Source organism: Stigmatopora argus, chromosome 19 (genome assembly GCF_051989625.1).
Source record: "Stigmatopora argus isolate UIUO_Sarg chromosome 19, RoL_Sarg_1.0, whole genome shotgun sequence".
Lineage (NCBI taxonomy): Eukaryota > Metazoa > Chordata > Actinopteri > Syngnathiformes > Syngnathidae > Stigmatopora > Stigmatopora argus.
In genome coordinates, this window is record NC_135405.1 from 6,744,503 (window position 1) to 6,763,200 (window position 18,698).

An 18,698-nucleotide genomic window follows, 5' to 3' on the forward strand; every position below is an offset into this window, starting at 1 on the left:
ATAAAGATAATATGAAAAAAATGCTGTTCACTCTTCTGCAGTATGAATAATATCACCTGTACAGTTCTTTTTAACACCCACATGATAGTATGATGGTGTAGCATGGCGTTTTTCTCCAAATGAGCATTTGTGGCGTCGTGACATGAGCGCGTCCTCCTCTATGTGACCTTGAGCCGTCTGGGAAGCTTCCTTGGCTCAGCAACTGTGTCACATTGACTTAATATCTTCAAATTGTCCTTAAGGGACTCTGACTGCCAGCATTCCTTGAAGCCCTCCGCCCCCGACACCCTCCTCCCAATACAACAAGCAGCCACGACTCACACCCTGAGCTACCATCCATGCACATTGTCTGTCATGCATACTGATCCCCACGTTGACTCGTAACATCAGACACTGACTCGCTGCTCGACTGTTGACAAAGACCACACTCAGCCAGACCCCGCAGACACAAGACCGTCCGTGAAGGCGCACACGGGCCTCCAGCCACTCCTCGTCAGCTCTACATATGTCACATGTTAATGACATCAAGCCGGTGACCACCCACAGGTCACGGTGTACTTGGGGGGGCAACGCAAAAAGATACGCAGTGCGTTCCTCTTGGAATGTTACTTGTTTTCTTTTTGGATTATTACTATTTTTAAGCTTTGACTAAACGTGGGTGGGGTTTGTCGACTACATTGTATTTTTTCTTTGACTAGACTTTTCTGGAGAAATTAAGTGGGAATGCCGTCATGGTTGTTGATATGCTACCATGGATTCTACGTCAATTCCCCAGTGATTCTGATTCACTTTCTGTTGATTTTTGCAGTCAGTTCAGGTCCATTTTCCTGTTGGTTTCACTAATCCTTTAAGCAAGTCTAGGTCTCTTCCTGATGATTCTTTTGGTAGAAAAAAAATAACCATCAATGGCGTTTTCGTGGTGGGTCTGGTGTGAATCAGGTCTGAAATGTGGGAGTGGTTATGTTGCCAAGGTTTTTTAAAAAAAACGGGCAATAACATATGGGATACTTTGACTTTGTCAAGGCATTCCCACAAAAATTGTCTCACATGCTGTTTTAAAAGCTTTCCACATGTATCATACAGAAGCTTCAGTTGCATCTACGTAGATGCACAATACTTCCTCAAACTTATCTGCACTAGCTCAATAGTTACCACGGCTGACCCCCAAAAGAACGTTCGGGTTCACATTTTAACGACAAGATTCTGGCAGCAAATGCACATTTTATTTTATTTTATAGTACTCTATTTCCCCCAAAACAAAATGATGTGTTGTCACATTTGAAACAAACAAACACCTTTGTAATGAATTCTCTTCATAGCACATTTAGAGAGGAAAACAGTACAAATATTTCATTCCAATGTATTATTACTCCATCATGTCTTGCCATGATTTAGAAATGTATTCAGATACATTTACTAGTTTTCTGTCACACAATGTAGTCAGTAACATAATCAAAGTACCACAAATAGATTACTATATTGGAATTATGCCGCTGCTAAATATGGTAACAAAAAGCAAATCAATTTGACTATACATTTGTCTTGTCTTGTTCCTATATATATTTATTACATGCTTTTTGAGGAACGCAGGTGCAAGCCAGATTCATACGACCATCAAAACTTCAGAGGCAGACATTCTGTAATAATAGCAGTAACAACGCCTTTCCTTTCTTATGGCAAGCAGCCAAAGACAAACATCGGTAGTAAACAGCAGCTGGGCTAACCTTCACATTTGCAACAAAAAAAAACAAAAAAAATGAAATGGCCCAGTGTGGCTCTCACCTCGGTGTGGTTGGGGCTCTGCCTTTCATATCGATCACACTTATGCCAACTGTTTGTTTTGTCTTTTCATATAAAGAACCTCAGGCGTCTATTGCAGGCCCCAGCGGACATTTGCTGCACGCTAAAGGGCTTTTTTTGTGAGGTGGTGTCACGCTTACTTGTTCCGCCAAAGCTCTGCGTTTCTTATTATTCATGGGTCTCTACACGTTTGTTGAGAAGGCCAGGATCAAACAGGCCCATTTGCCACGCCTGACACCCGCTACTATGCCTTAGTGCGTGTGTGTTTGTGTCTTTGTGCGTCTGTGTGTGTGCGCAGACAGAGAACGCCGCTCCGGCTCAGTAATGACAGGATTTGTTAAACAGTAAATTAATGAATAATGAAATATCCAGCGCCTTCATTGCCTGGAGCACAGTGCTGCGAGCGGGAATTACTCCCGACCTGCACTCGGCTGTCTGCATGTATGTGTGTGTGTAGGATAAGCATTTTTACAGCCCATTGGGTGACAGAGTGCTGAGAGGCTTTGCTGATGGCAACGTGCTTTCTCACTCTTTTTTTTTGGCAAAATGACAGGCCGACACAGGATGCGAGACTTAACTTCCACATGTGCGGAGTTTTTATGGCCTCAGTTTCTCACAGCTGGATCTGTCAACCAGTTTATCTCGTAAAGTAACACTTTGTGTCATGTTTACTGAAAACAAACAAACGAAATCAGATGCATGAGAATCACTTTAAGCTTCAGGTGCACATTGAATAAATGGCTTAATTTAAAATTTGTTTCATATATAAGGCGCATCGGATAATACGATTCAGTAGTAGTAAGGGATTGTGTTAATCATCCACTAGATAGAGCTGTAGTAGTAGTAGTAATATAATAATAGTAGGGGTTGTGTTATATATCTACTAGATCAAGGGTGTCAGACTCGGGTTGGTTCGCGGGCCGCTTTAACGTCAACTTGATTTCACGTGGGCCGGACCATTTTAGATATAATATTTAGATTTTTTTATTTTTATAAATGGATTAAAAGAACTGGATTAAAAGCCCTGAATATTCAGTTTTTATAGATCTAAAACAATGTTTATTTCAGCTTTTTTATATATTTTTAGATTTTACAAAAGAGCTTACTTTAGCATGTATTTGTGAACAAACCTCTGCATATAGCTAACTAAAACAATATACACGTCAACGTTTGAAGGAGTTTAAAGCGGAGTCAGGTCAAAAAGAAAAAAAATATCCAAACCTTTTCCTATCTCACAAGCATGGTTCAATCTATCAAAAAGAGCTCATGCTGTGTGGATGCTTTTTACAGCAGGGACATTGAAGTTGTTACAGATGAGCTTACCTTCTATCATGATGATATTCTTAACACAGAGCATGAATGGAATGGTTTTTAAAAAAAAAGGTGGCGATGGGCTTGCTGAAACTCTCAATTCTTAGTAGTTTTTCTTGATCTTCTTCTTGTAAGCAATAACATAAACGTTCTATTCTGCTGTTATTCGTAAATTGATTGTCTTGAAACTTGGTTGCAACGTACCATAGGTCAATATCGATTGATCCTTGGAGCCCAATTATTTTTATTTTTTATTTTTATCAGGGTTATTTAATTAATGCAGAGTTGTTGATATAGATTACAAGTAAACTGGGAGAGGGCACAGCCTTTGGCCTGAAGTGTGCTTGTTGCATCTATCTGCTTCCCAACAAGAAGGCATTAAGTGAAGGTACCATATTTAAAAGGAATGCAAATATATGCTTTAATTAGCGGCAAAGGGTGTGTTCAGGTGTGGTCATGCACATATTAAATCAACGGATGCGGAATACTTTTGCACACTGCCCTTAATGCATCTAATATATCGGTAAATCTCATGAACCCCTAAAAATCCAAACAGATGCATTAAGTTAGACCGTGACAAAATGTAAAAAAAAAAAAAAGTTTCTTTTCAAAATATGCATTCACTATACAGTCTTGAGATCTAATTTATCATAAGGTCATGCTGGCCCTATGCACAATCATTGTTGCAGCCAGCCAACCTGTCTTTGTTGTGTAGCCACTGATCCTCAGTAGCTTCTCCTTTTGTTGAACAGGAATCGCTTGCGGACGTGCGGGTACTGAACTCCTGCACCTGCGTCACGCAGAGTTCCACTCCATGGGTCACACTCAGCCCCAGGCCCCTTCTCTCCCTCTCTCTTTTCCCCCTCACTCTCCCCCTCTCTCTGTCTATCGCTCTATTTTTCCGATAATTTATAACGTGATACGATTGTACTAATTTCTACAGTTAAAAAAAATCCCAATAATGTTGCTTTCCAAATCTAAATCAGTTTTCTCTTGCTTTCGCTCTCTCTCTTTTTCTGCTGCAGCCCGTGTTATGTGCTCTCTCATCATTAGCACATTGCGAGATAGCCACCACAGGAGAATATAGCCAACACAGAAGAAGACCCCCAAGGCACAATTCCTTTCCCCTTGCGCACGTGCGAGTGAGAGGCCTCTAGAATGCAGCCAATTATCTCCCCGGAATCCATTCTACTGTGGGCTTGCCCTGGAATACATTGCAGACTTCTTGCATGATGAAAATATCAGTATCTTGTAGATTATTACCAGTAGCTGTATTGGTGTTGTCTTGGTCCAAAGCCTTATTGTTTGCAAAAAAACAACAATAACAACAACAACAACAAAACCTTGTAATCATCAGTGTGAGGCAAAAAACAGTCGCTTTCTGCTGTAACACAACAATGTAAGGGTGGACCTTGCACTAGAAAATAGCCTGGGTATTAAATCTGGTACCAAGACGCACTATAGGATAATCATTTCAGATCCTCTTGCAAGATAATCTAAACATTCATGTATTAAACCAAGGATGTCAGACTCGGGTTGGTTCGCGGGCCGCATTAACCTCAACTCGATTTGATGTGGGCCGGACCATTTTAGATATAATATTTAGAATTATTTTTTTATAAATGGATTAAAAGAACTGGATCAAACGTTCTAACTATTCCATTTTTATAGATCTAAAACAATGTTTATTTGAGCTTTTTTTATATATTTTTAGATTTTACAAAATGATTTTTGAACTAAAAAACACAGAAAAAAATGATTAAAAAATTACAATTATTGATTTAAAAGGGGGAAAATCAGGAAATGTAATATACATCTATACTCTTCATTTTAATTTGATCCTAAAACAGAAAGTTGGCACTCATGATTTACTTTCCAGGGCCACACAAAATGATGCGGCGGGCCAGATTTGGCCCCAGGGTTGCCACTTTGACATGTGTACTAGATGCTAGATTATTTGATCTTTTTTTTGTTAGTAAAGGAAAATCTCTTTTAATCAGTATGTTCCATATTAAAGTGGAAAACAGAAAATATTTTTATATATTTTTAGATTTTACAAAATGATTTTTGAACTAAAAACACCGAAAAAATGATTAAAAAATTACAATTATTGATTTAAAAGGGGGAAAATCAGGAAATGTAATATACATCTATACTCTTCATTTTAATTTGATCCTAAAACAGAAAGTCGGCACTCATGATTTACTTTCTCGGGCCACACAAAAATATGTGGCGGGCCAGATTTGGCCCCCGGGCCGCCACTTTGACACCTGTGTATTAAACAATTAAAGAATCCTCGATTCTATCCAGATTTAGTCAAATGGGATAACACCCCATTGATGTTTCTTGATGGGAGTGTTGTAGAACTCCTATTGAATAGTGCATTTGATTGTTATTAACAAGATATTAATTTGTCTAGTACGTTTAAGTATTGGAATTGTACTAGGATCACCTCCTAGAATGATGGCGTCATGAAAAATTGCATCATGTTTTGAAATTTAACTGCACTACTGAAGTGTCCAAACTGATTGCTCAGACATTAAGGGTTGTAATGTTTTACAGTCAGGGAATTGATATGGACTATATAGTGTATAGTTTCCATTTTAATGAATGAGTCTCAGTTGTTGCAGCGAATAGTTATATTGCTCTCTCCTTAAATCCAATTAGAACGATTTTGTACATAAGCAATGCATGGATGAACAAGAGCATTATAAATGGTACTAAATGAAATGTTTAGAAGCAGTTTCATGTGAAGGTTCACTGTCTACATCACCTTCTCCAATTCCATCATGCATCTGATGTTTTTTTTTAATGTATAGGTTAGAAACAATGCATAATTGACTAATTTTCTGTCAAATTAGGTATACAGAAGCAGCAGTATGCCTTTTAGGAAAAGGTAAGGAAAACTGATGGTCAATTTCAAAAGAGAGGATGACGAATTTGACCTATTTAAGCAATGTTTGGGTGTTATTTTTGTTAAAAATTGTAAACCAAAGTGAAAATATGACACAAAAGTAGTTCTGTTGCGTAGTTTATGCAACTAACAAGCAGAAAATCTGCAGAGTGTAATGCTTAAAACTGCCACAAGAGAGTACCAAGTTAAAATATTTCTAGTCAGGCATACTCATCGATAACCCTTGCAAATGCCCAAAGCTTGAGTTTACCCACTTAGAGAAGGTAAAGAAGTTAAATCACTGGTTTATTAGACGTTTCTAGCCACCATTACAAGTTCAACTGTCTACGATGCTCAGTTTGGACAAACATAGCATGAGAATGTTAACATAAACCATCCACCCATCCTTAAATCAAGCTTTATCTATTCTATAATCCTTGTAAAGCGTGATTTATGGATGGATGTGCGTGTGTGTGCACCTGGAAACTCGCTGATGGAAATTCTCCCGAAAATAATGTTTGTAAATGACGTGGAAAGGTGTCCTACCTTGGATCCGCTTGGCCATCAGCAGCGTGTCCTCACGTCACGCCGAGAAAAGAACGTGTTCCGGGGAGCACCTGGAAATTCGCTGGCTGAAATTCTTCCAAAAATGACGCTTGTAAATGACGTGTAAAGGCGTCCAAACTTACGACCAATCAGCCAAGCGGTGCGTTTAGGGCCCATCATGTAAAAACAACGATTCAACTCTGCTTTCAGTTTTAACAAATAAATGTTACAGTGATCCCAATAAAAGGGGCATTGTTGGTTTTTTCCCTTATTTTTCCCAAAAATGAGTTAAAATCTCCCATCTTATTTATACTTCCTCCTTATTTGGGCCTGTTTCATCAAATCAAGTCACAATTTTTAGTTTGTCAAGTCTAAAACATCATGAGGACGACTACAGTTTGCTTTAAGTCTAAAACACTGACAAAACAACAGCATACCTCTCATAATAAAACACATGATTTATTATCAGTGTGATAGAAATGAAAACACAGGACAATTCAAAGCATGTCTACCCATCATCAGCACCATGACAACAGCTCTATAAGAAGAGAAAAACACTGGATGAGTCCCTATTCCCTCCTATCCCGATCCACTGGCGACTCACAAAGATCAAATTACAGTTAAATAGGCCTACTCCAAAAAAGCGGGCACCTATTTACAAAATCAACCGTTTAAATGAATATAAATAAATATGTACACGCATAAATTACCCCGCCCTCCCTTCTACTTAGTGACCCAACAAATCTGTTTCACAGATAGATAGCTCATCACCTATCTTCATACTCACAATGCTTTTGTTGCGTGGAGACAAACACAAGCGTACACAATGTCTGTTGCTGCACACAGCACTTCAGTCTGCATACTGGTAAAATGGATGAAACGCCGCAACCAGCATATCCTCGGGGGAGTGGAAGAAGGTAACGCAGATGAACAATCCCTCTTTGTCTCTGAAGTTCTCCATTCGCCTTCTTTCTCATGCAGGCCGCGTTTGGCAACTTAGTCTCGCTGGCATAAAGCAAAAACAGGGTTCATTTCCGCTGTTTTTCCTCTTTATCGGCCTTGTTGTCCCCATGTCGGTTCGGAGGGTTGTTGAGGAACATCTTGTCGAGTCCTTTGAGGGCCTCAGTGAGGTAGTTTTGGAGGGCCGTGAGCGCGGCGCAGATGGCGGGGGAACCGAAGCCGTGCGTGATGAAGGAAAAGTGGGAGAGGCAGCTCTGGATTCCGGGTTCCAGGATGGGGCTGGGCCTTGAGTTGCCCAGGGGAGTTCTGTCCTGGGCCAGCAGGTCTGTGAACTCCTTACACAGCTGTCTGGAGGGAAGAACAGAAAAAAAGACGGATGCTAGCGTCAATAGAATGTCTTGGAATGTTTCCATTATCCCAAAAAATAAAAAGATCAACATGCTAAATAGGCATCTCTCACATAACAGTTTGTCAGATAACTACAACCTATAAAAAAAACATAAATCACACTTGAGTTTTAGTCGTAGGCCCACCCAAACTGTGAAAAGAGGGTGACTTATAGTCTGGAAAAAGAGGTATTTCATTTCATTACTATTCAACAGGATCGTGGATAATACATGCATTTGAAATATGTAGGAATTAGTAGAATAATTCTCTAAACATGAATGCATTGACTTGAGAAAAGATTCTATCAAGTGTTTTCTGGTGATGAAAGCTCATGAATTGTTTTGCAGTTGATCTTATATCACAGTGTGGGAGAAAGAAAATGTTAATATTTAAAATGTACCAGTTAAATACACAGTGCCATGCACATTGGTTACATGTACATAAGCTATCCTTGAAAAAATGTCATTGGAGATGTTTAGCTTTTGTTCACTTAATATAATGCTGATTTGTTTACAAAAACATGCAGAGCGTTTTCCCTCACATGCTGCATTGTTAATGTGACATTCCTTGTGCTTTATTGCATGTTTAAATATAGAAGCTGACTTTGTACTTGAAGGCACTTTGTAAATCCCTGTGTTCCTTCTTCCTGTGCAAGATGAGTTCTCTGGAGAGTTTTTACATATTTATTCATTTATTGTCAAAGTCACAAGGAACTGAAAAATGTACTGACATTACATTGCAGTAATTTGGTAGAAAAGAATATACATGAATATTTTCCAACAGCCATATTTGTGTTCTAATAGGACACATCTTTTTTATATATTTTCATCCAAGCCCATTTGTACACATATACAAATATTTAACAATTGCATGTGTCTCAATGTTGTTAACTACAAAACATTTATTTTAGATTCCTCTTAAAAATAATTTTAAAAGCAGTTAATGTTGAAAATTGGCACAATAAAAAGGTTTCCTCTATTTCAATGCATTTATATGTAAGAATAGCTTTTTTCTATTGACGTCAAATTTTGGGCACTGCATTAAACTTAAAAAAAAAATCTTTGGTTTAGGGTATAATTTATATTCAAGGGATCTTTGCAGCCCCGCCCCCTCTTACACACACACACACACACTCACACACACACACACACACACACACACACACACACACACACACACACACACACACACACACACACGCACACACACACACACACACACACACACACACACACACACTGAAGAGGCCTAAGGGCAGCACTAGAGCAAATGAGTGACAGGCGGTGCAGGCCAAGCCCAGCTGGGGTTAGTTGGGTAGAGAGAAAAAGTCTCCACCCCGGGCTACACTTTAGGCCCTCGCTGTTGTTTTCTGATGACTTGAAACACTTCACTGATAAATAATGAATTTCTAAGAGGCACCCCAACACACTGTATAGTGGAGCAGGTTCACATCTGAGCATCAAACAACCACCAGCGAACAGAACGGCCATACTAAGCATCTAGTAGACAGAAGTAGTAGAAAAATTGCGCTCATGAAACCCAATTTATTTTATTGTTCTTTTGGGGGAGGGGTCTAATTTGATCATATTTATTTTTTGTTAGACGCCTACTATGGATTATTTAGATATTCGCCTGTGTTTTTTGTCAATACAAAGTTATTTGTAGACATATTTGTGGAAACATTTTTTGGGTTCAACAGATGTTGATTATCATTAACAAATACAGCTTCTTAATTATGTTAAACATTCTAAAATGTTTTATAATGATACTTATTTTCACCTTAAAAAGGAACAGATTTAAGATGCAAAATATTTAGACATCATCCTGGAAACAGAATGACTATGCATGTCGAGATCAGGTGTATTTTCCGTTTTAACACCAGACTTGTTATTATTATTTTTATTTTATTTGACATTTTCACAGCTATTGCTGCTCAGTTGCTAAAGGTAAAAGCATGGGAATTATTTCTTCTATTTAACATCAATAAAATGGATTATTATTGGTGAGTTTACATGGATATCAGTCCAATAAATTGTTTCTAAGACAAAAAGTGGGGTCACACTTACATTAACAACCTCTGAGCTTGTATTTTTAAATGTCAGTGATCTCCACCTGGCTTATCAAATTGTTCAACGTAAAATATAATAAGTTTCATGTAAATGAATCTTTTAAAGACACTAAAAATGTGCAAAAGTGCTCATCCTGCAGGGTTGACATTTGCCTGAAATAAAATGTGTTAATATAGGAGCTATTTAATGCAATGGATTTTTTTTTTGCATTAACTGGTGATATTTTTTAACATCAAACATTATATTTTATTCCAGGTTAAAACCATATCAAACTATGAATGAAATCCCATATCCAAATGTCATTGCCTGCATGCTCACTGCTCCAGAATGGACTAGGCATATATATATAACACAGCAGGCTTTGCTCCCTCAGGCCATCTTTTAAGAGGAGGACCATGGAGGGCCCTGGAATATGAAGGGAGGATTTAATTTCCCACTAATTCCTGAAACCAGAAACCCCCCCATTTGGATGTGATGAATGGCCTATTTTCCACCTGAGAATGTGTCCAGTTATGTCATTTAAATGAAACAGGGGCAATATGTTTCTCAGGCTGTGACACTGTCTGAATTAAGTACAAATGTTCATTATTCCCTCACTTAAAAATAGTCATGTATACAAATTCTCCATTTGAAATTGCTTTAGAAAAATGCTGTTATCATCAGTCGAAAGCAAACAGCAGTGTCCATAAAAGACAACGAGGGAGAATCCAATCAAACGGTTCGTCAAACTCACTTGGTGGCCAGCAGCATATTTTTCCGCGTGTGCAGCTCGTTGGGATCGGCGTGCTGCCGATTAAGGTATTCGCTCACGGCTTTGGTGGGGAACTCCGTCTCGCAGATGTAGCCGAAGTCCCTGGCCAGATGCACGGCCTCGCCTGCAGAAAAGCAATGGGAGTCAGAGACAAATTGTATTTTTTTCTTCTTCAATTCATTCATTTTCTGAACTGCAGATCCTCTCAAGGGTCATTGGGGGTGCTGGAACCTAACCAAGGTTACCAGGCAAGGCAGGAGATGCCCTGAATTGGTGGCCAGACAAATTGTTTGATAGCTTCCAATATGACAGTATATACAGACATATAACTTATAATAATTTTGTATGGAGTCATGGTTACACCCAAAGGTTACTTTTCAGATAGTTAAATAATGTCTGCCTTTTTAAATGTGCAGAGATGACCCCCTCAAAAATGTGAGTTAATATTGAGTAAATCCTGGATTAAGGGTGTCAGACTCGGGTTGGTTCGCGGGCCGCTTTAACGTCAATTTGATTTCACGTGGGCCGGACCATTTTAGATATAATATTTAGATTTTTTTTATTATAAATGGATTAAAAGAACTGGATTAGAAGCCCTGAATATTCAGTATTTTATAGATCTAAAACTATGTTCATTTTTAGCTTTTTTATATATATTTTTAGATTTTACAAAATGATTTTTGAACTAAAAACACAGAAAAAATGGATTAAAAAATTACAATTATTGATTTAAAAGGGGGAAAATCAGGAAATATAATATACATCTATACTCTTCATTTTAATTTGATCCTAAAACAGAAAGTCGGCACTCATGATTTACTTTCCCGGGCCACACAAAATGATGCAGCGGGCCAGATTTGGCCCCCGGGCCGCCACTTTGACACATGTCCTAGATCAAGGTGATGAAAAATAAGTATTTTACATTAATCCCAGTTATCTCTCTCTATCCAAAAATAACTGGCAATGAAATTGAACAGCCACACCTTTAAATCAAGTTAAAACAAATGATTCTCATAATCACCTTCCACGAGTGACGTCAGTAACGTGACATTTGCAGCCTTGCGTCTCCCAGCAGGTAAATTCAATCCAATCTTCTCTAGTTTTTCTCTCAGGCATTTCCCACCGTTTTTGGACTTTGCTCTGTCAAAATGGAGAAACGTCAACATTTGCATACCTACATACCACGCATGCGTAAATGATTTCTTTTAGCTGATGCCACCAGGGACGCTTCAAGTGATCTGTGTGTGTGTGTACCTTCTCAGCACGCCCCCCAATAAGGATGCATTGAGGCACTCAGGTGGGGAAAGTCTCCTCTGCACCTCCCCAACCGTCACTTTGTATTTGGAGGTGGAGCTGAGCAGGGACAGCCGACCCGGTACGGAACAGAAAAGTTCGTTGATGTTGACGCTGACTCCACCGATCAAGCCATCTTTGCCCAGCATCAATGAACCAAAGTTCTTGTGTGGCATGGGTACTGAAACAAGGGCAAATTTTAATCTTATTTTTCGACTCAAATTATTTTTCAGTATGTAATCACATATGTCCATTTAAAATATAATTTTTACTATACACTTTATTTTATGCCTTAAGGCATTTCTTCATATATATATATATATATATATATATATATATATATATATATATATATATATATACGTATATATACGTATCTATATCTATATCTATCTATATCTATATATATATATATATATATATATATATATATATATATATATATATATATACGTATATATATATATATATATATATATATATATATATGAACAAATGCCTTAAGGCATAAAATGAAGTGTATAGTAAAATTTATATTTTAAATGGACATATGTGATATATATATATATATATATATATATATATATATATATATATATATATATATATATATATAATCCACTTCAATCACTTTGCATCTATTTTAAACACTTGAATTATACCAGTGTCAATGAAAATCATCATTAGCAGCATTTTCATCACATATTTGCAAAATATTGGATTATATTTTATGCTGTGCCAGTGAGTGCATTCTGCAGTGTCAATAAAAAATAACAATTTGCAGCATTTTCATCAGTTTTTTTCCCAAATATTGCACGTGATTATATTTTATGCTGTGCCAGTGAATATATTCTGCTTTTTATTTTTATTTTTCAAACGTTAATACTCTCCACTCTGCAATCCAATCGAGCGTATATTGTTCACCGGGTTGTTACACTTTACCACATAGGTTTTTTTCCCCACCAAGCACGGCCATTTTTACGGACATCCTTCATCTTATTTCCATTGAAATGCCCGTTCGAGGCGTCCAAACCGCCGCTGCTGCCAAGCCCACGCACGCATGCTTGCACGGGGCCGGTGTGATTATTTTTTTTGATCGCTCCACGGGGGATAATACAGCAGATTAGCTCTAAACGAGCTCACGAGATCTCCGTGAGCGGTGCCATTTATTACATCAGCGGCTTAAATGCCCCGCGGGGATCTCAGTCACTCAACATCCCGCAAGTGAATCATTGCACATCATCAGCGGCTCGCCTGCACGCGTGGCGGCCTGTCAGCGGCGTTCTGCGGGGGGGTAGAAGGGGTCGTTATCCCCGCTTTACAGCACCCCCTTCGTGGAGCCACTGAGCAGGAACAACTGGCCATTTTTACAGCTGGAAATCCACTTTAATGCTTTGGAATCATGCATTGCCTGAATCAGTATCAATCGTCGCCACCGTATAATAAAACACTCACTGGTCACTTCATAATGTGTTTGAAAATATGATTTGACATGACTAAACTAAAAAACAAATAAATTAGGAGTACATATATATATATATATATATATATATATATATATATATATAATCTCATTTTTTAACCACATTATCCTCATTAGGGTCGCAGGGGGTGCTGGAGCCAATCCCAGTTGTTTCTGGGCCAGAGGCGGGGGACATCATGAATTCATGGCCAGCCAATCACAGGGCACAAGGAGACAAACAACCATTCACGCTCACACTCATTCCTAGGGGCAATTTAGAGTGTCCAATCAGCCTACCATGCATGTCTTTGGAATGTGGGAAGAAACCGGAGTCCCCGGAGAAAACCCACGCAGGCCCGGGGAGAACATGCAAACTCCACACAGGTGAACTGACCTGGATTTGAACCCAGGTCCCCCACTGTGAGGCCGACGGGCTAACCACTCATCCGCCGGGCTGCCCGCATATACGGTACACACAAATATATATATATATATATATATATATATATATATATATATATATATATATATATATATATATATATATAGTATATATATATATATATATATATATATATATATATATATATATAAATAGAACTGTTGGAATGCGACTATGCATATAAACAAATAAAATGAGATTCAAATTTATATTTCAGTTCTTAATGATTTTGCTGATAGATATGAATTATTCACATGCACACATTAGTCACATGCATATAGTTTACCTTTCTTAATAACAGATTGATCCAGTATGCTGGTTCCGTTGCTGTCTTCAATGGTCTGTCAGTGCCAAGACAGATACAGACCATGTTATGAACTCGTTGTGTACTGATAGTTTACACTGTAATAGCCCACTTAACGTCATACTTAATTAAGCCTTGGGTGTTTTAGGTAAATTCAATCGTTGTCCAACAGCCAACAACCCCGCTTCATTTCACACCATGAGAAAAAAAACATATTCTATAGTAATAAAATATAATAATGGATAATCTTGAAATTCTAAATCATTTAAGTTTACAGCACAAGAGAAAATTCGAGAAATGCCTTCAATTTCATTCATGCGTATCGATCGATGTTGCGTATAAAATAATATGTAATACATTACATATTTTTAATGTTTCTTTCTTCCGATACTGTTGATATATTTTCTATATTATGAAACAGCCATAGTCAATTAAACAGTAAGTAATTTAAAGGCTGACTCCCTGTTCTCAGCCTGGGGGCCTTTTTCTTCAGACCACAGCTGTATAATTTCAGGGGTCAACTCTGAGGGCCCACCTCAATTCACTGACCTCTGATCTTTCTAAAAAAATATATCCTCACAAGTAAAAAAATATATAATGTATAACCTCAGTCAATATCCAAGTTTCTATTGTTCGGTTTGAAGGACATGTCTTTTCGACCATTAAAAACGCCACAAATAATGCACAATAAATAAAAATAATAATAATAATTCACATTAAAAATAATAATTATAATACTAATGATAACGGATTAAAATGATTTACTAGTATGGATGAATTTCCCCGACTCACCTGCACATCCTCCAGGCCGTGTAGTCCGTGCAAGAGTCCGTCGCCCATCCCGGGCTCCAGCCCCGGATGAGCGGCGTGCAAGAGCACGTCTGGCCGCCTCATCCCACCGTAGTCCCGCCGGGGGTCCAATCCAGGCAGTTGCGGCAGCGAGGCTCTCGGCTGGGCCAGCAAAGACGAGCCGTCCATCCGCTCCCCGGCGGCGTCCTGCCGCTGCCGCGCCCCCCACGCGCCTTGTTGACTCTGGTGCAGCGAGTTGAGCGAGTACGGGTCGCTGACGTGAGAGTAAGGGTCCTGGCTCTGGTAGTGGGCCAGCGGCTGGTACGGCGGCGGGAAGTAGGGCGGCTGGAAGTCCGACGCGGGCGCGTGGGAGAGGGGCGGCGCGCTGGAGTAGGGCCCCCCGTGGGAAACCGAGCCCAGCTGAGATAGGCGCGAGCTGTGGCTCGAGACGCCGTCATGACGGTCCTTGAGGGAGGAGAAAAAGAAAGAAAAAATTAGTAACTTAAAAAAAAATGGAAAAAAAAACCAAATGGCCCCTGAAGGACAAAAATGTATAGCGCAGCGAAATCAATTACCATGAGCAAAAAAAAACCGCACTCACCGCCGTGCAATAAGAATGTACCAACATCTGGACAACCAGCCTCACTAAAACAACAAAACGGACCGAAACGGCAACTTTTTAGTCCCGAAGATCCCGGGCATATGCCGCTCCAAACACCTCCAGGGGCTGCTCACTCTTCTCTCTCTTTCTCTATCTCTCTCTCTCCCTCCACACCCCCTCGCCCCCCCCCCCCCTCTCTCTCTCCCTTTCCCTCATCCCATCTCTCTCTCTCTCTCTCTCTCTCTCTCTCTGACCCCCACCCTTCCCTGTGTAATTGTTATTCATAACTGAGATGCATACTTTTATTAATGCGCGTGAAAAGGCGACACGCTGACATGAATGAAGCATCCTAAACATCTGTAAATGTCTTTTTAAACAATCTAATAAAGTCTCAGTCCTTGGTTTTGAACCATTTATCACAAATACACCCCATTTATCACAGGTAAAGACACACCCACAAAAGGTGAAAATACACCATCTTAAAGGAGGCTGTCTTTTTTTATTCCAATACAATTTAACTCCTCCATCACTAAAAAAAACCCACATCTGTCAAAACACACATTTTTGAACACAAATACCCAAATCTATTCGTATATTACTATCAGCGAAACATTAAGTTAAAGTCTCAACTTTTTCAAAACATACTTTGAAATACAATTTAAATATATTTCATCTGGAAAAAAACATTGCAAGTTAAAATGGATTATTACTATTAATGGCAGATTCAAGCTTTACCTTTGACAAGATATATCTACAAACATATGTAGAGTACATCGTATATTTTATGAAAAACATTCAAATGTACAAAACTTTTACGGAAAATACTGTTAAGTACATTTTTGGCTGTGATTACCCATAGGAAATTCTGAAACCAGCTGCTTATATTTCTCATACTTTCTATAACACATGTATATATACCACATTTTAACATTTATCATTTTAATACTGCATATGAAACATTGTTTGAAAAATAATTAAAACAAAAAAAACATTCATACAATGTTGTATGGCCCCACATAAAAAAACAGAAAAGCATTCAAACCATGGTGCAACTACAAATACATACAATATGCCTTAAATTTCCATGTTGACAAATAAAGTTCACTCTCCTTACTCTTCCAGATAAGCCAATGAAGCGGAAGTTTGGTTTATTAGCCAAAAGAAAGTATAGTCGTGCACGTGCGGGGCTCGTGTGAACCATGTCATGAGTCAAAAGGCGCAATAAAGTCCACAATGCCCTCCACGGAGACTTGTTTAATGACATTAGGCGCTCCCTTACACTCGGGTGGCCGTGGGAGAGAGGCCATGTGCGGCACGAGACAAGGCTCTCCCACTGGGCTCGGGCGAGGGGCCCTTTCCCCCCCACACGTCTGCAGCAATTCGGCTGCATTTTCTTCCATTATACTTCTGGGATAAAAGCCAAAACGATTTACATACTTCTCGCTCGCCTGAACGATAGCATTATGCAGCAATTTCTGTTGGTTTATATAAGAGTCTTTGTAATATATATTAATCAAATCCTAACCTTGCCCACCTTTTTGTCCAGTTAATATTATAACACATGCATGTAATCCATATTAAAATAATGCACCTTCAAAATGACAAGTTTCACCCTTTGGAATTCATAAGCAAATTTACAAGTTGATAAGTTTACCTCGTAAATGTCTTCATACTTGACATTCTCAACTAGTTTCCACAGCATGGTCGCTGCTTCTCCGCTGTCCGTAAACCAAATGCAAGAGAAGAAGAGATGCCACATCCCTCAGTCTCTCTCTCTCTCGCTCTCTCTCTCTTTTCTCCCTCCCTACTCTTTCCCTCTCTCCCCTCCTTCTCCTTATCTCACCCCCTTGCTTGTTCATAAAGATGGACTTTATGAACAGGGAAGCCTGAAAATAACTGTAAAAGACAAAAGCAGCAGTTAGCAAAGTTGGAGTTTAGCTGTTTTTAAAATTGCATATCTCTGCCCATATGTTAATGTGACAGTGATGACAAATAAATGAGTTTGAAACCGCCAAAATCTGTTAAAAAATGAAAATTTGATGATGAATTCCAAATGCAAGCTCAAAGAGCAGTTTGTGTGCTTATTAGTCATTCCTCAGATGTCAATCAAACTCAGTTATCCAACTCTTCATGACCTTTTGACTCTGGTCTGCATTCATCATAGCTCAGCATCATCACACTCTCTGACTCCATTTTATTTTAAATGCTGTCCCCTAAAGTAGTTGTGGCATTTTTATTGACAACTAAGTGACGGATTAACAGCACACTACCCTCCTCAAGGATACTGCCCTCCATTTATAATGATTCATGATATTTTGGTAGTTGAGTTTTTTCTGGGCACAAGCCGTAGGAAACAAGATCTAAGAAGCTTATCTCTCCATCATCATGGCTTAGTTCAGACAATAGAGTTTTTTTCCTTCTCATTTCTTAAAGCGTTCGCTCATATGGTTTTGCGTAGTCAGTTTTAAACCCGGTCCACTTAAGAAATGCACTGAAGTCATCTTTTGCTGTCATACAAAACTATCTAAGGGGTTAAAACAATAAATAAATGCCCTTCAGGTCCAACGTCAACAGTCATCCGTGACCCAAATGAGGACAGGTGCTGTGCAAAATGACTGCATTGTCTGAACCCCCCCCCATGTATGCCAGTAAAATATTCCACGCAACACCCCGCTTCAAGTTTGTACAGACTTTCAATTGACAAAGGATTTGCCTATATTTTTAAATGCTATTTTTTTCTGATATGGTTAATTGGGTCAGCGGATTTAACCAACCTAAAAAAAATTATGTGTTTAAGTACTGTAGAGATCAAGTTTTAATGTCAAATTGAGCATTATGTCCAAAAGTAGTCTTTCTTGTATTCATTTGATGATTTATTGAGGAATGCACTCACACAGTTGTAAATGAATCAAACCAACTATCCCACCATACTAATATATGAAAAGGGGTAGGAAGTTAAAATCACAAAGTAATTCTATATATTTAAAAGTAGAAAGTAGAACAAGAACAAAAATAAAGATAATCTAAATATTGATTAAAAACGATGAAAGATTACAACATTTATCATATACTCATAGAAAAAGAGCTATT

General features: G+C 38.7%; 1 protein-coding gene and 1 long non-coding RNA gene across 3 annotated transcripts in view; both read right to left on the minus strand.

Annotated features, from left to right (window-relative positions):
• LOC144064944 (uncharacterized) overlaps positions 1-6,643 on the minus strand; it is a 43,349-nt gene extending 36,706 nt beyond the window's left edge. The window contains exon 1 of the long non-coding RNA XR_013296929.1: positions 6,551-6,643. This is a non-coding gene — a long non-coding RNA (uncharacterized LOC144064944). The remainder of the gene's footprint in view (positions 1-6,550) is intronic.
• Positions 6,644-6,988: 345 nt separating this feature from the next.
• On the minus strand, positions 6,989-17,386 carry tfap2b (transcription factor AP-2 beta). 2 transcript variants are annotated; one of them, XM_077587839.1, is made up of 7 exons: positions 17,263-17,386; positions 15,011-15,472; positions 14,201-14,255; positions 11,972-12,191; positions 11,739-11,857; positions 10,700-10,841; positions 6,989-7,858 (listed from the first exon to the last, which is right to left on the minus strand). In XM_077587839.1, exons 1-7 carry the CDS (start codon positions 17,365-17,367, stop codon positions 7,579-7,581), a joined length of 1,383 nt encoding a protein of 460 aa, XP_077443965.1. In that variant the 5' UTR covers positions 17,368-17,386; the 3' UTR covers positions 6,989-7,578. The 2 variants fall into 2 exon arrangements, with proteins under 2 accessions (XP_077443965.1, XP_077443966.1); XM_077587840.1 differs by lacking the exon at positions 17,263-17,386 and adding an exon at positions 15,609-15,741.
• Between the last annotated feature and the right edge of the window lie 1,312 nt (positions 17,387-18,698).